Source organism: Diadema antillarum, unplaced genomic scaffold, assembly GCF_040938485.1.
Source record: "Diadema antillarum isolate AM-2024a unplaced genomic scaffold, OU_Dant_1.0 scf00000038, whole genome shotgun sequence".
Lineage (NCBI taxonomy): Eukaryota > Metazoa > Echinodermata > Echinoidea > Diadematoida > Diadematidae > Diadema > Diadema antillarum.
The window spans coordinates 21,184-47,330 of record NW_027270927.1 but is presented as its reverse complement, the minus strand read 5'-3'; the positions used below and the strand labels follow the sequence as shown (position 1 = coordinate 47,330).

The following is a 26,147-nucleotide window of genomic DNA, read 5'->3' as shown; positions in this document are numbered from 1 at the left end:
GCTCGATTCATGAGTGGAGTCTTCAGCATCTTTGGTCCACCCATCAAGATGATGTCAGACAATGGGCCACAGCTCACTGAATAGTCTTTCCAGGACATGTGTAGGAAATGGTCTATCACTCACAAGACCTTGTTTCCTCACTATCCCAGGTCCAGTGGGCTGGCAGAAGGGGTGATAGGAACTGTCAAATCCCTCCTCCATAAGTGTGCTCTGACAAATAAAGATCCACAGATACACTAATTGTAGCAATGCTTTATCTCCATGCTACACCAGTAGACTCCTGTATGAAGTCCCCTACAGAACTTCTCTTTGGACAACCTATTCCGGCTACGCTTCCAAGTCATCACCTCACACGAGATTCTGCAACCACTGAGTACTGTATAAGTGGTTATTTTTGTGAGGGTTTAACTTTCGCGAATTTCGCGAATCACAGTTGGATCACGAATTTAACAACACGCGAAAATGTTGTCATACACTAGAGTAACAATGCATTCAAGATAGCGTTGGTTTCAATTCGCGAAAACAATATCTCGCGAAAATGTCTGTGACCTTCTTATTCACGAAAATATCTGTACGCGAAAATAACAGCTTACATAGCATCTCTTGGACAGACAGAGCAAGATGAAGGAGATGCATAAGTACAAACACGTCGGGAAGGAGCTTCCCCCACTCCATGTTGGACACCTGGGTCATGTCCTACAAGTGTACGTCCCCTAGAGCATACCTGGATACCAGCTACGATCTCCAAAGTGTGTGAAGAGCCCCAATCATATGTAGTCTCCACTCAACATGGTGCTGTACTTCGGCCTAACTGCTCTCAACTTGGAGGAAAATGCCTGTCAGCACAGCATTATCTGGCAAGCCTGACCTAGCCAGATGCATACTTTTCAATGACACACCACTGAAACACAATTCTGGTAATCTTATGCCAAGCAATGCACAATCACCAAACAGGCAAAACAGCCACAAGGCAAGCACACAATGCACTCAAATGACTACCTGATCAGGAGGAAGGGTTCGTAAACTGCTAAGATTTCAATCCTGAAACATGAAACATATACCAAGTTTCAATGCAGTCTAAACTGACCTTCTTTTTTTTTTTCATTCAGCAAGCATACCCAGATCTTTATTGCTGCACATCAACTGACATGGTATCACTTAGTTGTTGTTAACAGGAGGGAAAATGGTGCCAGTGAACCATCATTTTATACTAGTAAATGAGTTCACAATTCTGTATGATGGATAAGGAAAGAGAGCCTTCCAGGCAGAATTTAGAGTGTTTTCTTGTTATTATGTGAATGGGACTGTATAAGCTGATAAATTCTGTAAATTTGTTGATAGGTGTTTTGAATATTTAGTTCTTATTCTCAGTCGAGAAAAAGGAAGTATTGTATATTTTATCAGTATTGCCAAGTTGTGTTCTGGAGATAAGAAAATATGAGGACCAAAGTTACTTGAAACGTTTATACGTAAACACCTACAATGTATTTTTGTAACACAAGCAAAAACAAACATCGGTGTACTGGCCTGAAAGGATGTGTAATTGAATATAGTGTATATACAATGAAGCAGCTAGGCCTATTAAGCAAGCAGGTTTTCCTGTTCAAGAGTTCTGTTATTGATCAGAATATGACATTGTGGTATGTATGAAGGACATTCCTGCGTTAAACCATGGAAGATTAACCATATCCAAGGTTAAAACATGCGAACCTCTTCTTAATTGCTATGTTATCATTACTCTGTGCAACCATCTACGAAAAAAGATAAGAACTAAACTTCAAGGAAAGGGGATACTATGATATGTATTGATCATCATACATGTGGTTGCCTAATAATGGCACTGAACAAAATGGCTGCTCAAGATTTCATGTGTGTATTTCAGTGTGCAATGAATCTTTATTGCCGTCAAGCCACATACTATAGAGACAAGTTGACTTCAAAGAAAATTAAAGAAATAATACTAACAGAACATTACTACAATGACTGAAAGTAGACAAAATCTGGAGAGCAATAATTGTTTCAACAAAAGTGCTTGCATGACATCATTCAAGAACTTTGATATGGCCATCTCCAGCAAAGAACTGTAGGGATAAAATTACTCAGCATTTGAACACAAAAGAACATCTACTCAATGTTTGAAAGACTAACCTGACATTCAAGCAGTCACAAATTTTTTCTGATATCACACATAATGATTTTCACTTTAACATCACATGCACTGCATCCATGGATTACATACATTTTCATGAAGTTATAAAACAGATGATGCCATACACAGATGCACCAAGCAAGAGTTGACTCTCATTCTTACCAAGTTTGGATCAACTTGTGCCAGGAGGCGAGCATTGTTCTGCTCCACTGCTTGCAGGAGAGTGTGTAAGGCAGAGAAGTGTGCGTTGCTGCACAAAAAGGCATCATCTGGAGTCACACAGGGAAAACAAAAATAAGCAAAAACATGAGAAACAAGTAGCACTGTGGATACATGTCAGATATAGATAGTGACAGTAGCTACACTGTATGGCTGAAGCCATCCCATTTCTTGGCTGTCCCTTCACAACAATGAGACTGTCGATAACGTCATTGCTCTGATGTGTGCAGGTACATGTATCTACACATACCAGCAACTACTGTGACTTGTCAGTTATACAATAGCTCTCATGTAATTCAGACACTTTGTGCACCAGCCATGAAACATAACGATGATCCTGATCACTACTGCTGTTACATTGGAAGTGTCTTCATCAAGTAAATTCAGAAAATTGCAAGCTTTATGCATGTAAGCTCTTCATATCAGAGTGTACCAGATGATTTCTTGCTGAACTAACCACCGTCAATTCATTCTAAAGAAAACATAAATCGTTAAGGGCAGGCTGATTTTGCTATAACATGCCTTTCCCATAGACTCCTGCCTGGTTACACTCGGGACTAGTCTTCAACAGGTTAATATCCAATGCAGACAATCTATAATTTGGATAAAGCCAGAAAGCCATTTCTGAGCAAGGACAGAGAGAAACTCCACCCAGATGCATTGCACGGGAAACACCTCTCACCAAACCTTAAAGGAAATGCATTAAGTACATGTAGTTGTAGTTGTCCACAAGTAGCCTTCCAAAATTCACATTTCCACAGGGAAGAGTCCAACCACTTAGGGTGCTGTCACCAACGATGATCTACATTTATCCCACAATATGCGTCCAAAGGAAATTCAAATAAAAAAACCCACCAAATCTGGCTGTTAGAGCACACGCAAGATACACGCGTATGTAAAGATGTGGGGTTGGCATATCATTGAATCTTAAGTTTCCTCTCCTATACTTTCTCTTCAAGGGAATACCATTGTCTTGTAAAAACTGTTCATACCACAAAATATTACAGACTATAAACATGCACGTGCAGCTACACATACATCTGTAACATAAGCATCGGATGAAAGCAAAAGTAAACTTGTTCATTTGTGGAGTTTTAATTGCTTGACATTACATGGAGACCATCTCATACAATACACTCTTCGTTATCAAAACTACAGACAAGAGTAAAATTATACACCACCCCCCCCCCCCCCCCCCCCACACACACACATACACATACAGTGTACACATTTTTGTTGATTGCTGAGCATCTTGTCTCTGGGTGCATCAATGAGAAAAAAAGTTCTCTTTACAGCACACGTTGACTGGCAGGTTTTTGTTGCTATGCAGATTTGCTGCCCAAGACGATAAACAAATGTGACCCTGCACCTCAAAACAAACAAAAAGTCGCCAGACATTAAATTTTAGTTAAGACCATATTCTGAAAGAACAGACTTTAAGCTTTAAAATGATGTATAACTCAAATGAAATGGACTCTCCTAACCTATCTAAATATTGGAAAGAAAGCACAAACTCAGGAAAAGTGTGAACTGAGAAAAGAGGCTCTGAAGTACAATGTCTATTCAAGCGTTTAATCTTTACCAAACCGTGCTGGCTGTGCGATGAATGGGACAAAAAAAAAGAAGGAAGTAAACCACCAGAGTAACAACAATGAAGGAATTATCAGATTAAACTGAAATTAAGCATGCCTCATTAACACATTCTGTCCATAATCAATGCCAACTTTTAAAGCATTAGCACTATCCTTTCAAAAGTTATTAGAGTTGAAAGTGAAGAATGTGGACAAGGTTTTTCAGAAATGAAAAAGGGATTCCTAATCACACTATTCTACCAAAAATGTTCGAGATAAACTGCTAAAAAAACACACTTTCCTGCCCGTTTTATGATACCAAATTTTAGCATAATGTAAATGAAGACCCGCTCTTTCAGAAAATATGAAAAGGTCAAGTTCGGCTAGGTTGACCCATTTCACTTATTTTCAGTCCTCACGCAAAATCAGTGTGTGCGACTTTATGTTCGTTTTGAGGTGCACGGTCACAAATATAATACCAATCACTGAGAGGCTCTAGTTAAAACTATGGATTCCAAGGTGACAGAAATAGCACAATTTTCTGAGGGGTGCAGCCCTGAAGAAAATAGTCCAATTTCTATCATCGAGGAATCCATAGTTTCAGCAGTAGCTCAAAACAATGCATGATACTGTCTTACTTAAAATTATATCTTTCCAATGAAACTTAAAATAAAAGAAGTTAAATTGTTAAAATAGAACAAGTGCTGTAAAACCAGAAATATTCATGGCATTAAATTTGTGCAAATTGGATCAAAAACATTCAAATCCATCACGTACTTTTACGACAACATTCATGGTGCAATGCACTCTACCATGAATGTCGCTACTGTACAACACATTTCTCTCCATTGGCACTTTCTTCTCAACATCAGCAAACATCAGATCAGCAGTGTCAGGTTTGGTCACGTGACACTAAATAGACCAATCACTGAAAAGGGCCTCATTAATGAGGGATAAAATATAGAATAAACAATTTAAAACTAATCCACAAGCTACATTTGTAACTTGCAGATCAAATCTTTGTTTGTATGGTACAGAACAGAAGTGTGCAGTGTACACTTGACACTTGATACGAGAACTTACCACACACCAGCAATTCTCTGTAAATAAGGTGGATGGATGAATTAAAAACTGAATAATCTGAGTCATTTGTACTGCTGTAGAAATGAGGAGATCCACATCATACACTGTGTGAAGCAACAACTGACTGAACTTTAAAAACGATGCAAGATATATACCATGCAAACAAACTTGGAGGCAGAGCCATGAATGGGGAACTACATTGTAAACTAAAAACCTAAATCACAGTTTCTCATCTGGCTAAGTAAATACAGTGTAGAAGCAATAACTATCTTTATCAATTACAAATAAATACTCTTGCACCCTATGACATCATGTAATTTGAAGAGTTTCAATGTAGAGATACGACAGTCTTCCAAGAAACTTCAACCCTAGTGTCAAAATTTCCATTGAATGGAGATTATGAGATGATCATTTTCAAATGTATCACGTCTTGTTTTGTTACCTTCGTTTGTGCAAACTGTAGCAATCACACTGAACTTTACTGGCAAAATGCCACATACAGTACTTGTATTGTCAAAGTGCATGGTAGAAAGATAGCCATACAACTGTAGTCATGTATTTCATATGTTTTGTCAACAGAAGTACCTATTGCATTGGTAAATTTTTGGAAAAAGTTGTCTGTTCTACCCATAAGTAAGAATAAAAACTTTATGTATACAGTATGTAAATGTCACAAAAGTGCCGCTGGCATACTAGGTGTTACAAAAAACATTTCCCACTTTTGATCCTTAAAGATAATAAAACGTTTTGGTACCTCAAAAGTTTCCCTGAATTTCCTTGTCTTAGTTTGTATTTCAGGTTAAAGTACTTTTCATATAACTAACACTGTGAGACTTACTCGCCCCAAAGTGCTCTCATGTGGAGTAATCATGCAATTAACTGCGACCAGCAGCCCCATACGCATAGCATAATGGGGCTTCGCATTGTAGCATTCAGGATCATGACAGATTTAGTATCGCAGGTAAATGTCAACTTAAAATCCAAAAATTTCTTCAATTTGAAGACTTACCAATTAAGTTGAAGTATTGAAAACAGGCTTCGGGCAACGTTTGGTTCTGCCAATAGTCCCTTTCTGTTCGAATTGATGACTGAATGTGACTCGGTCGAGAGGACCTTGGGAGAGCTACATACACTGAATACTACAGCCAGTGCATGCGAACACATCACATGCGCACGAATTTCAAATCCATGAACGGATAAGATGTTTGTGTGCGCATGCGCTGGCCGTAGTATTCAGCGTATGTAGCTCTCCCAAGGTCCTCTCGACCGAGTCACATTCAGTCATCAATTCGAACAGAAAGGGACTATTGGCAGAACCAAACGTTGCTCGAACCCTGTTTTCAATATTTCAACTTAATTGTTTAGTCTTCAAATTGAAATAATTTTTGGATTTTAAGTTGACATATACCCGCGATACTAAATCTGTCATGATCCTGAATGCTACAATTCGAAGCCCCATTACGCTATGCATATGGGGCTGCTGGTCGCAGTTAGCTATGCGTATGGGGCTACACACTGCTGGTCGCAGTCAGTGGTTTCGTACAATACTACCTCGCTGCCGTACGGCGGCGGCTCTGGTACGAAACCATTATTGCATGATTACTAAGACATGAGAGCACTTTGGGGCGAGTAAGTCTCACAGACAACATACTTTAACCTGAAACACAAACTAAGACAAGGAAATTCATGGAAACTTTTGAGGTAACAAAACTTTTTATTATCATTAATAGTTCAAAAACTACGGATTAGATAACACTAACATTGGGCCGAATGCATAAAACAAGCAATTGCTTGTAAGCAATTGCTTCAAGCAAAAGCACAAGCTCGTCTTGCAAAAGGTCTAGCTCAAGCAATTGCTTAAATCCATATGCATAAACTTTTGCTTGTGCTTATACCTTTTGCTTGTCCCTCACGAGCAATTGCTTGCGTTTTCAACAAAAAGGACGTCACGCCTGTGCAAACACAAGAATAAAGGCGAGTGTGACGGCATGTATTTGAAAGGGCATGAGTGTGGAAACATCTCCTGACATAGCAAAGGAGCTATGAAATGACACTCATAAATGCACACCCAGACCCACACACACATCTATACACACACACGTACTGGCTGATTCCCATCACTGCATACATGTAGTAGCCCGGATGTTCCAGATCGCACGTGGAGCGAGGTCTCCTTGCTCTCCACCGAAGTCAGACATCCTACCTGTTTTTCATCACATATTGCGTGCTAACCACTGGACATTCCCGTTGTTGAAACAAAAAGTTTCTTACATTACTTAGGAGTAATTTCTTCTAGATTTATACCACTCCTGCACAAGTGTGGTCTTTCTTGTTTTAAAATGAAAAATGATACTTAAAAGGGAATGTCCCAATTAAGCAAAAGCTCAAGCTCATTTTACAGAGCTTGGAAAATCGTAAGCAATTGCTAGCAAGAACAAGCAAAAGGTAGGCTTTATGCACACGTTTATAAGCAAATGCTTGGTCTCTAAGCAATTGCTTGCGGACAGCAAGCAATTGCTTTAGCTTGCTAGCAAAAGCTTCTGCTCGCAAGCAATTGCTTGTTTTTATGCATACGGATTCAAGTAAAAGGCTAGCACAAGCAATTGCTAGCATTTATGCATTCGGCCCAATGGTATGAGCAGTAGCTGAATAGCGTCCAATTTTATTGGCGCGGTAATCTAAAAATGAGACCATAAATCAGTTTTGTTAAATTTAAGATTTATTTGCAAACAGTGGGCAGGATTAGAATGCTCTATTACATATTCGTGAGAAATTCCACTATCACAGCTAGTCTTTATTTATCCTGAAATGTATGCAACTGCAAGCACATGAAAACAAGTGCTTACTTTTTCATGTGCATGCATCTTACCCTTTGCCATGAATTCAGACTAGTAGTGCCCAGGGCAATCCATCATGAATCATTGATAAAGCATTCATGTGCCTGGGAGCAAGAGATCAGATAGTCCATGGGCCAAGACCCGAAAAATGGGTTATTGGTACCACCTGAGGTGGCAAAACCTTTTTGGTGTCATTTTGTTTGTCGGACATAGATATGCTTATCAAGCTATGATAGCATTTCCAAATGAGTAGCTTAGTCATAATAAATGCATTTTTAACCAATTTGGTCTCGTTTTTATATCCCTATACTTCTGAATCGAAACTAAACCGCTATACAAAGAAGAGCACTGCCTTCTGTATGTCCACAGGTGTTCTGTTGTAAACGCGGTGCGCTTAGTCTTTATTCAAGGCAGCAAAGGGAATATCCAAAGGGTTATGATGTCCACAGCTGTCACGCGGTGCGCTTAGTCTTTATCTAGACCAATGTACCGTTATCACATCTAAAGTTCCTAATAAAAGGGATTATCTATACTGTTTTTATACCACCCTCTCAACAAATACATCAGTTTTAAACAAAAATCACTCTGTTAATTTACAACATAATTGATTATAATGTATTGTAGTGTACCGGTACATTGTTTTTTGCATTATCTTTCATTATTGGATAGAAATAAAGCGACATTGGCGTGGTATTAGCGTTTTCACCATAGCGTTTTCACCGGAAAATGATAAATAATTGAAAAATATGGTAAAATTCACGAGGAATTGCTTTTTTGTTGTTGTTGTTGTTTTTAGATAAAGGGATATACACTGTATTATAAGCTTTGGATATTCCCTTCGCCGTCTTGAATATTAGACTAAGCGCTGTGGACATCATAACCCTAGGATATTCCCATCGCTGCCTTGAATAAAGACTAAGCGCACCGCGTTTACAAGCCCCTGGGAGCCGGGGGTGCTGGGGGTGCTGCAGCACCCCTGACTTTTTGGAGCAGGGGGGCGTAGCACCCCTATGAAAAACAAAAGTTGGGGGTGCTTCCGCACCCCCAACTTTTATCTTTTTTACAGGGAAAATTGTTTGTTTCTTTTTTATAGAAAACTGTCCAAATATCCCACCCAAAGTGTGCATCAAATCACTGAATTTCATTTCTGAAAATGCAGAATCTCCATAGAGTGGGAGGCGCGTGGCCCCCTCCCACACAGAACAAGCTTATATAAACGCAGACAGCACTATTTAAGCATTCCAATTGTCCCTGGATATTTACTTTTCTTACTTTTTTGTTGAAATTTTTTTTTCAAATATGCTACCTGAAAGGCTTACTAGATTACTGAATTTCAATTCTAAAAATACAGAAGTTCCTTCATTTAGGGGGAGGGTACCCCCTCCATGGGAGCGTCGATGGAGGGGGCGGGGGAGCAAACATTTCCAAGATGAGGATTTTTGTTGTTGTTGAAACTATCCCAATCTTTTACCCAAAGTGTGCACCAGTCAATTCTGAAAATGCGAAATCTCCGTCGTGTTACAGGGAAATACCCCTTCCCACGATATTTTCCTGTCTATTCTAGAGTATTCAAAAGCTCCCTCGTATGCAGGGGTGCGAGGCAGTTGCCATAATATTACCCCCCCCCCCCCCCATAATTTTCGGGATGTCAGAGATTTTCTTGCTTTTTTGATGGAAAACTGTCCAAATATTGTACCGAAACTATGCAAGGAATTGTTGCAGTTCAATTCTGAAAATACAATATCTCTCTCGCGTGGGAGGGGGATAGCCCGCCCCCTTTTATCCTTTCCCATGGATTTAGTACATATTTTTAGATTGACATATTTCCGAATGATTATTTCATCAAAGTCATAAAAAGATCTGTCATTTCAGTTCAAAAAATGTAAAAGTTCCCTTGTGTGGGAATAATATCCTCCTTTCATTTAGGCCTTAACCATTTCCCCGCTTAGTTCCCCTCCATATACTTTGTAGCAGTACACTTCAGGTATTGATAATTTCCCAAATTCCATCAAAAATTTGTTTACGAGATAATGACACATGAACTCCAAAAATGCCACAGTTTCCTTGTATTAAATGGCATCAATCCTCGCATAAAAATATTGGGTAGGGGTTGTGCAAACACATCACTTTACCCCCACCCTCTCCATCCCCCTACCCCGCCCCCCCCCCCCCCCCCCCCCAAAAAAAAAAATCCCCACAATCTTGCTAACTGTCCACATATTTCACCAAAAGTGCACCATTTTGTTTAATTTCAATTCTGAAAATGGAAAATGTCCCTAGCGTGGGAGGGATACCCCCTCCCACACTCTACCCCGTTAGGCCAACTTCCATACACTTAGTATAGACTTATGAGATTGACACTTTCAGAATATTTCATCAAAAAGTGCGCACCAGATCTGTCACCAAAAGTTCCTTAATTTCGAAAGGGGGATGTCCTCTTTCAGTTTACTTTTATTCCCCCACTACATTTAGTAGCTTCATGCTTCTTTATTTGACATTTTTTTCAAATATTCCATCATAAATTACTATAATTGAGTATAAACAATATATTTTCATTTCATTCCTCAAAATCCGAAGGCTCTCTCGAATGGGAGGGGTAAGGGACACCCCCTTCCAAAACCCTCCCCCATATGCTACTGTATATTAGCCTCCACCCATGCATTGATTGTGGCTATGTTAGATATTTACAAATTCCACCAGAAGTGTGCGCCAGAAATTCCAGATCTTTGAATTGCAATCATAAAGATGCAAAAGCTCTCTCATGCAGGAGGGGGATAAATCCTCACATCACATCCTTCCCTCGCTTCGTCTCCCTCCATAGATGACTTACTATCGTCTGATACAAATTTCAGGATATTCCACCAAGAGTGTGCATCAGATCGTTGTACATTGTACTTCAATTCTAAAAATGCAAAAGCTCCGTTGTGTGGGAGGGGGCTACACCTCCCATCCCTGCCTCATCAACTGCCATATATTTATTACACAGTGATGACGCACACACGGATCAAGAGCTGACTATATACCCCGATTTAATGGTCATTCTGATTTCTGTGATTATTCATTTTTCATACTTCTTTAAAAATTTCACCAAAAGTATGCACAAGGATGCTGAATTTCAGGTCTGAAAATTCAAAATCTCCCTCAAGTGGGAGGGGGTATCCCCCTCCCACATCCTCCCCTTTAGGTCTCCTTCTATGGACTTATACAAAGTGAAAAGACCCACACACACTTCTCTTATAAAGATTTTGGGATATTCCACCACGAGAGTGCATCATATCGTTGTACATTGTATTTCAATTCTAAAAATGCAAAAGCTCCATCGTGTTGGAGGGGGCTACCCATCCCATCCCTGCCTCATCAACTGCCATATATTTATTACACAGTGATGACGCACACGCGGATCAAGAGCTGACTATATACCCCGATTTAATGGTCATTCTGATTTCTGTGATTATTCATGTTTCATACTTCTTTAAAAATTTCACCAAAAGTATGCACAAGGACGCTGAATTTCAGGTCTGAAAATTCAAAATCTCCCTCAAGTGGGAGGGGGTATCCCCCTCCCACACCCTCCCCTTTAGGTCCCCGTCTATGGACTTATACAAAGTGAAAAGACCCACACACACTTCTCTGATAAAAAAATTGGGATATTCCACCGAGAGTTTGCATCAGATCTTTGTACATTGTATTTCAATTCTAAAAATGCAAAAGCTCCATCGTGTTGGAGGGGGCTACCCATCCCATCCCTGCCTCATCAAGTTCAATATAATTATTAAACAGTGATGACCCACACGCGGAACAATAGCTGATTATATACCCCGATTTAATGGTCATTCACATTTCTGTGATTATTTATTTTTCATACTTCTTTAAAAATTTCACCAAAAGTGTGCACCAGAACGCTGAATTTCAGGTCTGAAAATTCAAAATCTCCCTCACACCCTCCCCCTTTAGGTCCCCTTCTATGGACTTATACAAAGTGAAGGCTCACACATGGATCAAGAGATAACAAATACCATGTTCAAAAACATTTTATCCATGAACATAGTTTTCTTTCTGTTTTGATTGGAGAATTTCAAAATTTACCACAAAGTGTTTACAAGATTGTTGAATTTCACTAAAAATGCAGAAGTTTCCTTGTGTGGCAGAGGGCTTTTTTCGCCCTCGCTTCAATGTCTCTATCCTTCCCTTCACCTCCCACTGTCACCCCCCCCCCCCCCCCGAAAAAAAAAAAATGTTGACAGTGCTTGTATGGCCTATGCATCCCCCCCCCCCCCCCAATACTGAAACGCTGCTAATATGGTCCTGCAACCGAACGGGTGGGTCAGGGGTTCAGCACCCCTGTGAAAAAAGTTGCTCCCAGGGGCCTGGCGTTTACAACAGAACACCTGTGAACATACAGAAGACAGTGCTCTTCTTTGTATAGCGGTTGGTCTCTATTCAGAAGTATAGGGATATAACAATGAGACCCAATTGGTTTAAAATTCATTTATTATGACTAAGCTACTCATTTGGAAATGCTATCATAGCTTGATAAGCATATCAATGCCTGACAAACAAAATGACACCAAAAAGGTATTGCCACCTCAGGTTGTACCAATATCTGGCCTGGCCCATGGACTAAGAAGCCCTGTCAGCAGAGTTCTGAAAAGATGGTATTCGTAGTCATGTCTATTGTTCAGGGCACACACTCACACACACATCATTGGTTCCTGTGTGGAGTTCAGTTTTGTACAGAGGGTTAAAATTTGACCAAAATCTGGAACTTAACTTTAAGATTTATCATGGATTAAATGAAACTGATTCATGCTCTCATATTTAAATCACCTCCAATAAATTGTACACTATTCAGCTATTGCTCATATCAATGACAGCACTATGATGTATGGTTTTCAAACTATTGAGGATCAAAAGTGGGAAATACTTTTTGTAACACCTAGTATATCTGTGTATAAAACAAGCATTTACACTGTACATCCACTTCAGGTTGTCACAAGAATTTTTCCACATCAAGAGGGGGAAAAATGCTGGTTGGAAAGGTGAAGATAAATTTTTTCTAGCAAACTCATTAAGACATTTTTCAATCGCACAGACACGCTCATTTATCAATGTTGTCTTGTTTTGTTTAACAGACAGAATGCATCTGAAGGACAGAACTACCTACGCATGAGAGGAGGGCTCCTGGAAGTATTAGCACGTGATGTATAAAAATTCCTTAGAATAAAGGAAGTGATTAAGCATTGGATAGCAGTATTCAGCATGAAAAGAGAGAGAAGTTGCTCCTCCTTTTGAAATGAACAGCAAGATTCCTCTGCAAGCAGTTGCAAGCAAAATGAAAAATGTTCAATGACTGTCCATAGATGTATAACAGAACAAAGAAACAAAAGGGCACAAAATAGACAGAGTTATGTCTATCCCTCACTAGATGTTTGTAATCACTCATTTCCACATTTGAAGAGCCTACCATCTATTTAAATGATTCTAGGAAGTATAAATGTGATGAAGTTTACTGCCAACATCAGGCCAGGAAGTGAAAGCTTCGACAGGCATCAAAGTATGTTAGATCATTTCCTGTCTGATGGAAGCTGGAGGCCAGCAATCGGATGTCCTCCTGCTGACTTCAACCCCTCAAGTCATTCTTTGCAGGAAACTCTATCACTTTCACTCGTCACCACAAGGTGAAGGCCAGAAATATGTCATTCGCAGAGGAGTACTGACAAACTATAAGCTTACTTAATCTAGTCCAAGTCTGAAATAGAGCATAAAAACATGCGATGGGTGTAATGAATACAGTCTGTCTGCTCAGCTGATACTGATGGAATTTTCTTCTTTTTTTTTGCAGAATATCAGTCAAGCTAGGAAAGGAAAAATTCAATCCTTAAAAATCAATTTAAATTCAGAGAGAATTCCAAAATCAGATACATTCCTACTTGCCAAATTATAAAGCATTGTAGTTTGATCTGAGACTTGGTTAAGATGCAAAAAATTTGCTAATTAAGTGTATGTGTGAAAATTTGCGAACATGTGGAAGTGCCTATAAATGAGCTGTTCTAGTAAAACCCATCCCATGGTGAATTCTGAAATGCCCAAAGACTTAATACGCAGGCCACCAGGTTCCCGTACCGAACAGGTTAAGTGGGTATCTCAATGGCCTGTAGACTACGTGAAGATTTGGTGGCAACTGGAGTCTCCGTTGGTTGCAGAGACATCTCCATGATGTCTTCTGGAGACTGGCTGGGTCTCCAGGGAGTTGAGGGAAAAATAAAATGTGTTCACTGTCTTCAATTTTTTATTCTTTAGACTTTTTTCCAGTTTCTTGCAGGTCTTGGAGACATCTCAATGACATCTGTGACATCTCTGAGACATTCTGGAGACCAGGAAGACTGAGGAGACATTGCAGCAACATTGCATCGATGATGCAGCGCCATCTCCGCTTGACCTACTTCCAAGACCATGTGACTGGGTGTGTGCTACGTATAACATCATCATGTCGCCGTCACTCCTCGTCAACTCTTTTATCAACTCTTTTTCTCAGCAGAAACAGGTTTTCTAAACAGCTTTCAAGGAATTTTTACGAGTTGATAAACGCAAAGCTGTTTTGAAAGCCTTTTCGAAAGCCGCAAATTTGTGGCTTTCCAAACAGGTTTCCTAAACAGGTTTTCAGAAACCTGTTCGTAAAAGCCTTTTGAAGTTGATAAACGCAAAGCTGTTTTGAAACGGCTTTGTAGTATTGTACTGCAGTTACGAACAATGCACGCCTTATATGACCTCTTCTCCTCGGGTCGAATTGCGCAATGCAGCTGTGCAGTGACAGGCCAGTTATCGTGTTCGCGAAGAGTTGATAAACGCAACTATTTTGGAAGCCGTTTCCAAAGGGCTTTGGAAACAGCTTTTGAAAGCCGTTTAAACAGGAGAAAGTTGATAAACGCAGCCAAAGTCAGATACTGTACATTCTGGTCATCAAAGGTCTTTTACATCATTTGGCTTGTTCTTACTACTGCTGCTGCCCCTTGTACTGCTTCGGGATTGGCCCCCATCTTGTCGTCTCAGGGAAGCAGCTCCCACTCTAACAGGATTGTACCTCCACCATGCCACGCAAGGGCACTGGGGGACGGAAGAGCAAGAAGGAGGATGAGGCTGTTGTAGCACCTTCAATCCAGTGTGTGGATATTGAGGCAGCAGTTGATGCTAGTCAAGATGAGGAAGATGGTTTCAGCAGTGATCGGACTAGAAACCAGTGTTGTCACCTCATCAAAAGATGTTTCGGACATCACCCTGGATTTGCCTTGGTGAAAGTTCAATCATTTCTTCTTCTTCTTCTTCTTCTTCTTCTTTCTGTCTCTTGAGTTACCTGAGTTGCCACAACATTTCAGCCAATGAGATACTAGTAGGTCCTATAATGAGCAAAAAACATCCTACATTTTGTATGCCTCCATGTGTACAGCACATGAATTCGTGCAAATTCCTGCAAATTCCTGCATATTCCTGAAATTCCTGAATGCGCAATGATCAGATGAAACATCTGTGAGTGAACACATTTTGTTAGACGATGATAATGGTTTGTAGGCACGCCACAAGACATGCCAAGTTTGAAGATTTAGAACAATTTTACAGCAGACACAAAATACTCGGTATATAGCTCTGTGTGTGTGGTTTTTCATTACCTACAATTGTAATGCAGTCTTTGTGAAATGAAATGATGACGCTACAATTTAAATTCATGATAATAATATCAAACACAATTTGTGCCATATACACGTATGTTCCTACCACCTGTCCATGAGGTGCTCATGTTACAATACTGGAAGCCCACACGTGTACAAAAGCACAGAAATCAGTTTGCTTCTAGTGTCACAGTGCACCTTGACCCAATACATCACGACCAAAGATCCTGGTTTTGGCCATCGAGGCTACTAAACTGAATACCAATTCATTGTATATCTTATACTTTATCAATGGAAGGCAGCTCAAGGTGCAATGTCCAATAGATTTTAAGAGAAGCAACACTGCGATTAACATCACTTTACCCTTGCCAGTATACACAATCTACGTACGTCATATAAAAGACAACAAAGAAATATTACTCAGCTACATTGTATGCATTGTAAAAAATCACATGTGTACTTGTGTATGTGTATGCACGCACACATGCTTGTAGTTATAAACTTTACCTAATTAACTTTCATATCTTGCAAGTCAAAAAAAAAAATCTTGCAGTGAAATCTCTACCACTGATACACTGTACATATTGACATGTTATCCATTATATCAAGAACAGAGCTTCAATTAAATCACTTTAAAAACGTTGGTTTGCTACAAATATATGTCTACCCTATTGACTTTAATGGAACTGAAAGGATGATTCAAACTATTAATAAGCATTTATTTCTCTTTACATAAATAGAAAGTGGTTTCATCTAAACCTGGCACACACTAACATCAAAGCAAAGTTTGACTCTTTTACAGACAACACTGATTGAGACAGGTTACTGATGTCTTGTAATACATCGGGAATTGACATACAATGTACTGTATACTTACTTACAGCTGGGCTCGACACTACTTTTTTTTCCCTCTGCATGGTGACCCATTCAGGTCACTAAAATCTTAAAATCTGACATTTTGATGGCCTGAAAAAAAAAATGTAGCGACCCAAAATTAACAGAAACATAACGACCCATTTTGAATCTTACGTGTAAGTACCAGATCGCGCCACCAAAAGATAGCTTTTTAGGAAATTTGGTGGCCCAACATTGATTTTTAGTGGCCCTGGTCCACCAAGCCACCACTAATGTTGAGCCCTGCTTTATAAAGATACTGTGCATTACTCACTGAAACATTGATTAATCACCAGACATGACTTCTGTGCAGGTTTACAATCATAATTTTTCCTCCAAAAAAAAATGGCTTGTACAAAGATGCAAATTCATTGTCCACTCAAGCTACAACATGTAGTCAAACTCAACCAGAGCTTCTCTTGTACCAAGTCTCCATGTTGGATCATTTTTGGAAATCACAGATTACAGTTGCAAAGTTTTTACCGTACGGTACTTCAAAATATGAAAGAATGGGTTGAAAGGTGTTTTTTTTTTAATGGTAGCATGCCTGCCTTGTAATCGAATGGCTTGGGTTCAGCCCCTATGAGCAGAGTCCAGCTGAGCAATGTCTTTGTATTGTCACGTCATGTCATCCATACTTGTGGGGAGGGGGGGGGGGGGACGCTTTGTCCCTTGGATAGGGCACTGAACACATTTCGTCAGTACCGAAGAGTTACAGCTCACATACAGTGGACTCCCCTTATAACGAAGTCCTCGGGACCGGCAGTTTTCGTTTGTTATATCTAAATTTCGTTCTAACCAAACAATAACAAAATAAAAAACAGAGTGGATAATGTTGCGGCCTGAATTTTCACTTCATTGTAACCAGAATTTCGTTATAACCATGTCCATTATAACGGGAGTGCACTATATATGTAACAACTGTACACCCCTTCCCTTTTCTCTTGACAGCAAGAAGGCAAACCAGTCCAATACAGTTGTACACACAATGGACAGTGAGCTAAATGATTTCAACCAACACACAGAGCTTCAGACCCCATGGCCCGAATTCACGAAGGTGGTACAATCTTGTTGTCAACCAAATGACTGATTTCGTAACAAAATATTCCATGCAACACTTGGCACCCCATGGTCTCTGTCCATAGTTTAAACCATGGACAAGATTGTACCACCTTTGTGAATTCAGGCCCTTGTGTGTTAAAGAGTCATGGCCAAGCTGGCTAGCAATAATCAGTAAACAGTATCAACCCAGGACATCATACCATACAAAAGAAAGAACAAAGGCAAAAGAAGACAGCATACATGCAGTATGGATGGCAAAGTGTGGGAACGCAAACTGCCAATAAGAGAAATAAGAGTACACAATAGTAACCTCAGAATAACAAAATTCATACACGACACACGGTTGTACGTAAAAAGCAATTTATAGTTCCAAAGACCAGTATCTGTTGTATGCAAGATTTTCATGAACAATAGTAAAAATGAAGCTTATATGTATAATGTATATTGTATGTGTAAATGATGCAGAATACATTCTGTATTTAAAAAAAAAAAAAAAAAAAAAAAATTACAATGAGAACCATACCACTGTACCATGACTTATATCCTCCATCTGTGGTATGTCATAATTGTCCTTTTTTTTTTTCCTTCTCTCTCTTCTTACTCTCACATTAAAGGGACATTCCGGACGATTTTCATAATTTCACATCATGTGGTACATAAATCAACAGCTCCATGTATAGATTCGTGGAATTTGTTGTGGTCCTTGAGCAGAGAAACCAATAAATTGAAAATCTTAAACAAATTACACTGAACAGTGTCGATGACATCAGAGCCTCATATATTTCAGAAATGTAGCAGTGCAATTCCATTACAATACCACTTGCTCAACAAGTTCACCTGTGAAGAATCTATGCATGTCTTCTTCTTTTGTTCTGCTTCCTTGAGCCCCAACTCATGCATTCTTATAGTGAGGCTGCCATGTCATCATCCTTGTTCATTGCAATTTGTTATAAATTTTGAAAACATTCTCATTCTTCATCCCAATCACTATAAATTCTGAAACTCTGTACTCAGTTTAACTGATTTACAGTTTTTAAAATGTAAAAGTCTGAAAATCATCCGGAGTTATCCTTTAATCTTGTACCCCATAATTGACTTGCTGAGTCTCTCTCTCCAGCAATCATTTTGTTTAAAGCTCACCTGGAATGATATTCATGGTGAATTTTGCATTTTTTATTTTTGCTAATGATGGTTTACTGGGTTTTTTTATGAAGTTGCGCAGCACTTTCATATATCAATTTTAGTATCTAAAACTGAAGAGTCCTGTAAAAGACATATTCACACTTGATTTATAGATAAAATATCAAATGAAAACGACAAAAACAATGACTCATTTATTGATCTTTTACGCAAAGTACAATGGCCATCTCGTTTGCTAACAACACATCTATACACAATCATCAAGTTATGGATACTAAGTTATCACAGCCATCCCAATGATAAGATATATCTATTAGTTCCCCTCCTAATCCGCACATACGTTGCACATATGTAAATTCCACCTTGCATCCAATTGCAAACATTCCAGCTTGGCACCCATCCACAACCTTGATAACAATAATCCTTTGATCCAGGTATAATCAGGAATTACCTCTGACAGCACACATCTGCTCAGCATACGAACCAGATGGTTGTTGAAATCCATGCACACAGTCAGACACACTCTCACATGATGCTCTCAATGTCACAGGTTTTGCAGGTTCCCCCCCCCCCCCTTTTAGAATGAAAGTTGTATGTACAAGGAAGTTTGTGCTCCAACACATGATGGTCAATATCAACAGATTACTGGTATTTCGTTTGATTGTATTCAAACAGAAATGAAGATACTTTGGCGATAGCCACATACATGTAGGCAATCCATTCTAAAGCCTCAGTGTGGAAACATATTGATAATTTACTCATGTTTAAAACAACTGAAACTTTGTTTGTTTATTAGTCTGTGAATTGTGAGACATTTACAACGTTTAAGACATCTCAAGATAAAAAAAATGTAGCTTGTCAGGCAAATCTTCCATTGAAACTGAAATGAAGGAAACTCATTGGTAGACAGAAAAGGATGAGTCACGCTACAGAGAGAGTCTATACCAAGCCAGGATGACACCTGACAAGGTCATTGACCACAAAAATTAGAGTAGACACCAACCTGAGTAATACTCCCTGAGGTGGCTGGAATCTGAGACTAGCACCTGAAGCTGGAAGCTCAGGGTGTGGTTCTCCAGACTGTCCTGTAGCCATAGCAACCCTTTGACTCGCCCTTCTTGCTCCGCCCGTCGACTGAGCTGGTCCAGAGATGGCGCCAGCACGGGCTGGATTCGACGGAGCCCCAGCACAAAGGACCAATAGTCATCATCAAAATGCTGTGGAATGAAAAATTTCACAAAACTTGTAAACCTGAGGGAAGAATCTTTTCCTACTGCTTCACGAAACCAGATGTAATGTGTATAAATCATGGGAATTTATACTATCTCCATGGCAACAGGTCAAGTGAATCTTTCCTAACCAAATTTCACATAAGATGCCGAGTCTCTAAACTTTACAAATCCTGACCTGAAACACAGCAACCTTCAAGAATGTTGTGCAATCTTTATTTCAAACACTCAAGGTGAAAAATAGGGAAGAATAAAAGAGTTACAAAAGGGATCATTGTCTGCTTTAGCCCTATGAGTCCTAAGCGAGTAGTTGAGGCTTATCCGTCGTACTGTGCTGGTAATCTTGACTCTAAGACTGATGGTGTGAAGTACACACTGATGGCACTGAAAGGTGATGTTCTTGATTAGTATCAAATCTTTGAATGGCATCTTTTAATATGTTTATTGATCCAGGGCCCTGTTGCATATAATGATGGAATCGAACATTAGTCAGAGAATAAAATGTAAATCAGGTACCAGCCAATCAGAATTGAGCGTTCAGAGAATTGTGTTTGATTTTCTGACACAGCATTCAAGAGGCTCAGGTTAACCAGGGCCCTGTTGCATAAAAGTTGAGATCAAACATAAAATCAGAATATCAAACATACTATGTAAGTCAGGTATCAACAAATCAGAACTGAGTATTCAAGGACTTATGTCTGATTTTTGTCTTATGTTTGCTCCCAACGTTTATGAAACAGGGCCCAGAATATTAACTACTTCCCCTCTTCCAGATGTTCTTTCACAGTGAATTTCAAACTTTAGTACTTTAATTGTAGGGGTACAGTTGTGAGGACAATGATTGAAAAATCTAGAGCAGTTAATTGATCCATCACCCAGTTGTCTTACTTCCCCGAGAATAATCTACAGTACAGGAAGTAATAAATGACTCGTACTTGGACAGAAATAGGCAAATAGTGCCCTTTTATACAGAGCACACAATACAAGAGTATGAAAGGGAGGGATGTAGCCATTACATGATGTGATAATTGGTATCCAAAGGAAAAGCTCCCTTTTTTGTTGATTTTTTTTTCTAGCACTGTACAATGTGTTACCAAAAATTTGGTGAAGGCAATTTTCAGTGCTTTATGTAAGATTTTGTTGAGTGAGCATCTTTAACACAATGATTAATTAATGCTATTACATTTCGTTCTAGTGTATCTATGTACCTTTCTTTTTTCTCCCTCTCTCTCTCTCTCTCTCTCTCTCTCTGATTACGGTACCAAACAGTATAATGTTGATAACCCTAACCTGGGCTGATTTAAGGCCATGTTTGAGGATTACATCCAGCTGGTTTGCTAGCCGGTTGAGACCGCCATACATGGACCATACATTGGTGGTATTTGCAGCTAGGAGGCTTTCAGTTGTGGCTTTCAACTTCCATAGGAGTCCATAGTGCTCTTCATGCCTGCAGAGAGAGAGGGGGTTTGTATAAATTTATTCTTTCTCTTTTTTTTCACTGCTATCACAGCAGTATAACACAAATTTTTACCTGCAAGTGAATCTAAACATAAGGAGATAGTGCTTCACACCTTTGACCAAACCTCACATGTCACCTCACACTCTATGATGTTCTCTCAACATGAATGTATGCTAAAACAAGGTTGATGTACTGAATGCTAAAACAAGGTTATAATAATCTGAACTACCAAGGGTATGAAGAAAAATGTGCCTCATCTGGGCAATGCACAACTCCAGAGCATTTGTGCATTGCGATTTACATAAACATACAAATTGTACCCATTGATAAAAACTGCACTACATTCATATCATTTCTTAAAGGTTCAAAACAATAGTAGCATTTCCTACTTATGATAGCAATAAGTGGATCTCTTATCAAAGATATGAAGTTACATACTGTACAGCAAACATGATAATTTAACATTCTCATTTCCCATTCTTGTTCAGGATAACCGAAATTTGATTTAGAAAACTGCTCAGCATGTACATATCAAAACATTAAGTAAATGAAGACTGACTGAAGGAGAGTAAAAATTAGAGAAACAACAGAGAAAGAAAGAGGGAGAAATTAAGGAAAAAAAATGCATATTTACCTGCTGCCTTGCACAGGAGAGCTGACATCATTTCTGACGGTAGTCATGACAACATGCACAGCTCTTGTTACCCTTCCACTCCTTCATCACTCAGTAAAGTTTGGTACAGTGATAGGTCTTGCACGTAGAGGCCAAGGTACTTGTATGTTCAGCTACTCTGCCATCAGTAGCGCATGAGTCCAAAGATATTCCAATGTCACACTCCAAATCAAAGCTTCTCAATCTATAAATAAATCATACCAACAATTTAAAGAACATTTAAATGACTATGAAGGTAAGCTCCACACAACAGCATTGCATCATTTGGCAAATGTGTGTAACAGCTTGATTAGCTATGAACAGAAAGAAAAATGCTGCGGTGACCGCATTTCCATCAGGTGCAAAGTTCATTAATAATGACTTGCACAAATAAAACCTTTAATTCCAAGCATTGCCTGTACAAAGACTGTAAGTACAAGGCTCCTTTCCACAGTAGCTCCTAAATCATTTCTTTATACTTTTAACCAAAAGAACTGCATTTAGGTTTCAGAAATCAATACCTTTGAACACACATGATACATGTACTTAATGAACCCTACAAAAAATATTTACAATCGTGAATATGCATTCATGTAGGTACTTGTATAGTATGTTCTCACAACTTTTCCTTTGGTTTTACAATGCTTTGTCTCATATGGCATCATAAAGATTCTCTGACAAATATCACTCGTTGGAACTTGCCAATTTTACAGTCTGTGCATTGGCTACCAAGTACAGGTTGTTGTTTTTTTAATGACTCTTTGTTTGTTTTTCACTGCATCCAAGATTCAGCTCCTCAATAACGTTTTTGTTTTGTTTTGTTTTGGTGTGTTGTTGCTGGTTTTTTTTTTGATCTAGCAAGTCTTTAAAGTATATTTGTCCCTGCTTGAAAATTGCACTCATCAAATTCTAATCCCCTTGTCATTCCACACTGACTAAATCATGGGTAGAAATAGTCTTCATGCATGGGGAGGGGGTTCCTGCACAAGTCAATTTTGGTAACCAGACGATTCATGAACTTCACAAAATACAAGCACTGAGATACAGTAGGGCCTATTATTAATATTTAGAGACATACAGACAAGGAATCTACACTACTGTCATCTGCAATCCACATTATTTATATTAAAAACACATACATGTATGTAAGGCCTACTTGTAGACTTTAATAGATACTTGGCTTTCTTGGACTGTTAAAACTGTGACCTGCTCTATCATCATTGTGATTGTTAGAAAATTCTTTGCAATACCTTCCTCAGCAAAAATGGGTAGAGAGTCACAGAAATCCATCAAAACTAACAATCAGAACCTTTCTTTGCTATAAAACGACATCATTTTAGCTACTAGGTAGTTGTTTACATCTAACATGTGCTTACGTAAAGGAAAGAAACTGACTTGAGAATTCAATGCTTCAATATATGAATATCATGTAGACTCTTATTCATACTATCAAGACAAATTGTTGATGGGGAAATTATCGAGATGTTTTGATCTACAGGCAGAATAGCATACAAATATTGACTGCTCATGAGGATGATGGTGGAAATTATCATTCCCGAGGTCCTTTTCATACCGACCCTTCTATCACCCCTCGTCTAACGCCTCGGGGTGATAGAAGGGATGGTATGAAAAGCACCGAGGGAGTGATAATTTCCACCACCATCCGAATACAGAGCAGTTAATATTTGTTTTAAAATATACCTCATCGTTCAAGACCTGGGGCTAGCTAAATACGAAGTAGATTCTACGCCTAGCCCTAACGTTAGGCCTAGTACTAGTATACATCGCAACGCTCGCTTGCATGGTTTTCGTACATGATCGTAGACTACCCAGATCTACCCAGTACTCACGCGGCCTTCTGCAAGCTCCTGCAAAAAATCTTGACAGAAGATTACAGTATGTTATTATCCGATATTTCCAACATTAATGAAATCTGTCTCTGCTTCGGGATCCTATGAATCCAAAAGACAAGTACGAGTAACTGCTCCAAATCCTCCAGCTCCGCACATTCAACTCACTTCAAATCACGGAGGAGCACCCGATCGCCATGCCATGTTGAAACATGCCTGTGTGCGCCTGCTGTGCGCTAACTACTACATGTAGCTAGTGTGATGATTGTGCAAGTGTTCTGAAGGATGCGCGTATTACAGTAGTGAACGTCCTTGTAGTTGGTGCGGACACCGCGCGCGAAGTCTACGTGTAATTGTTATGTGTGCAAAAGTCGCGGAGGGTTTACGAATTCTATCATGAGGGGTTTGCCTTACTATCACGAGGGTTTTGGCTTTCAATCACTCTACCTGAAGACCCTTAGGCAAGATAGACGGAACTACACCTTGTCACATGATATACTTTTGACCAATCAGTGATAAGAATCTCATTTATGACTTATGAGGTATAGTCTATAAAAGGCGCTAATGTATCTAAGTAGATATCTCAAAATTCCACTGAACCGAACTGCATCAAAATCACAAATAGTTTAATTCCAATTACTCATAAATTTGAACCAAATCAGTCATCAAGAAGTCTCAATGTAAATGTCAACTTTCACATCATTGCTCAATAAAAAACTCGCTCTTCGCGAGAGATAGAATCGCGTTGAAATTTGTCTATCATTCATCATGTATTTAATTTAATGTTAATTTAATTAGACTGCCATTTCTATTTTTTTTTGGGGGGGGTTATTCATCAAAACTCGCTATTTTATAAAAGAAAAATAGAAATAGCACACTTCACTTGTTCCGTTGTGCGACAATGTATTTTGTAAGTGCAGTGGAGGCTCGGTATCTTTACTGGTGCGCACTGCGTACTCACCTAGCGGCTCGTACACAGAGGTGGCACCTATCTAAAGAAACCTCGCGTTCACTGCACTTACGGTACACTATCACACTTCGTGCCATGCGCTATAGTATTTCTATAATATTAGCACCGAAAAGTCTGGGTTAGTCGTGATAGTGTAAAGATCAGAACAATAACAATCAACTGACATTGTTGCTGTCGTATTCTTTCCCAACAAAATCAAAGCCAATTATTCACAGACACAGAGCCTATCTAGTACGACTAGTGTCTGGTCAGGCTAAGTACGACTCCCACTAGCCCCGGAGACCGCGCCGCCAGGCGCGGTCCTGGCAGCTTCCCCGCAGTTTCGCTTATGTTAGTTCAAGTATTCTGTGCGCTTGTGCAAGTGATTGTGAATTCTGTGAACATCGGCGAGCTGCTTATAAGACATCATTTTGTGCATCACAAGTAATGAAATGCATCAAACAGTCGCCGATGATAGTCATTTAGGTTTCATCGACCCATGTAAGTATTCCTAATGGTTAGTAGTTTCTGTTGAAAAATTAAGGAAATATAGCGCCGCAAATGCACCCGTTTGTTCAACATGAAGATCTGAATGGGAGCACGGCGCAGCCGCCACACTGCGTGTGGCGGCTGTCGCAGTTAGACTCCCACGAGCTACGACTTCATTTTACAAATTACAGATCATCTCATGCCAATCATCTTTTCCGCACAATCATTAAAAGTCCCTGTCTAAACTTTGTACAGTGTACAATTTGTACAGATCTAGACAACTAACGTTAACACTAACAGTTAGACTTTTTATCTAGTCACAAATACTGACTTGGTTTGGAATCGATATTCTGTGTATAAACAGCAACAGGGCTGTGTATAGAATGTAGTCGTCTAGTCTATAAACGCGTAATTTTACTGTTTATTAATCATGTTAATAGACTCTCCTAACGTTTATTGACTCAATATCACTTCTTCTTCCACTTTTACCACGTAAAACAAATTAGAGTCTAAATTGTCAACAAGACACAAACTACTTACCTCAAGGAGTCACATGCACGAACCTTGTGTCCGCTTGTCTCACAACATCTTCCTATAGAGTCAAGAAAGATGAGTGATTGTCGCGTTTTAATACAATAGCCGTGTAATGAAAACAACCGGTCTTCCGGTTTCCGATCGCGTGAGAGGGGACCGTATTTACATGCAACGCAACGCCTACCGAACCGTACAGCCACAACACATAGCATTCATCAAACAGTCACAGAATACTACTGTACTTGTACATGGGGCAAAGGTCACATGGTACTGCAATCATTTTCAGCGTCAATCAAACTACTAGTGTGCCGTAAGGTGGCGCTATATCTGCAGATAAGGCTCTGACATCAGATACAGTATAGTGAA

General features: G+C 39.3%; 1 protein-coding gene across 1 annotated transcript in view; it reads right to left on the bottom strand.

The window, feature by feature from the left end:
- The window catches only part of LOC139710538 (run domain Beclin-1-interacting and cysteine-rich domain-containing protein-like), a 48,741-nt gene extending 22,880 nt beyond the window's left edge, over positions 1–25,861 (bottom strand). The window contains exons 1-5 of the mRNA XM_071622476.1: positions 25,788–25,861; positions 21,942–22,164; positions 21,139–21,295; positions 19,623–19,836; positions 2,312–2,418 (exon numbers count right to left, since the gene is read on the bottom strand). Of these exons, the coding sequence (XP_071478577.1) occupies positions 2,312–2,418; positions 19,623–19,836; positions 21,139–21,295; positions 21,942–21,988 (525 nt within the window). The 5' untranslated portion in view covers positions 21,989–22,164; positions 25,788–25,861. The remainder of the gene's footprint in view (positions 1–2,311; positions 2,419–19,622; positions 19,837–21,138; positions 21,296–21,941; positions 22,165–25,787) is intronic.
- Between the last annotated feature and the right edge of the window lie 286 nt (positions 25,862–26,147).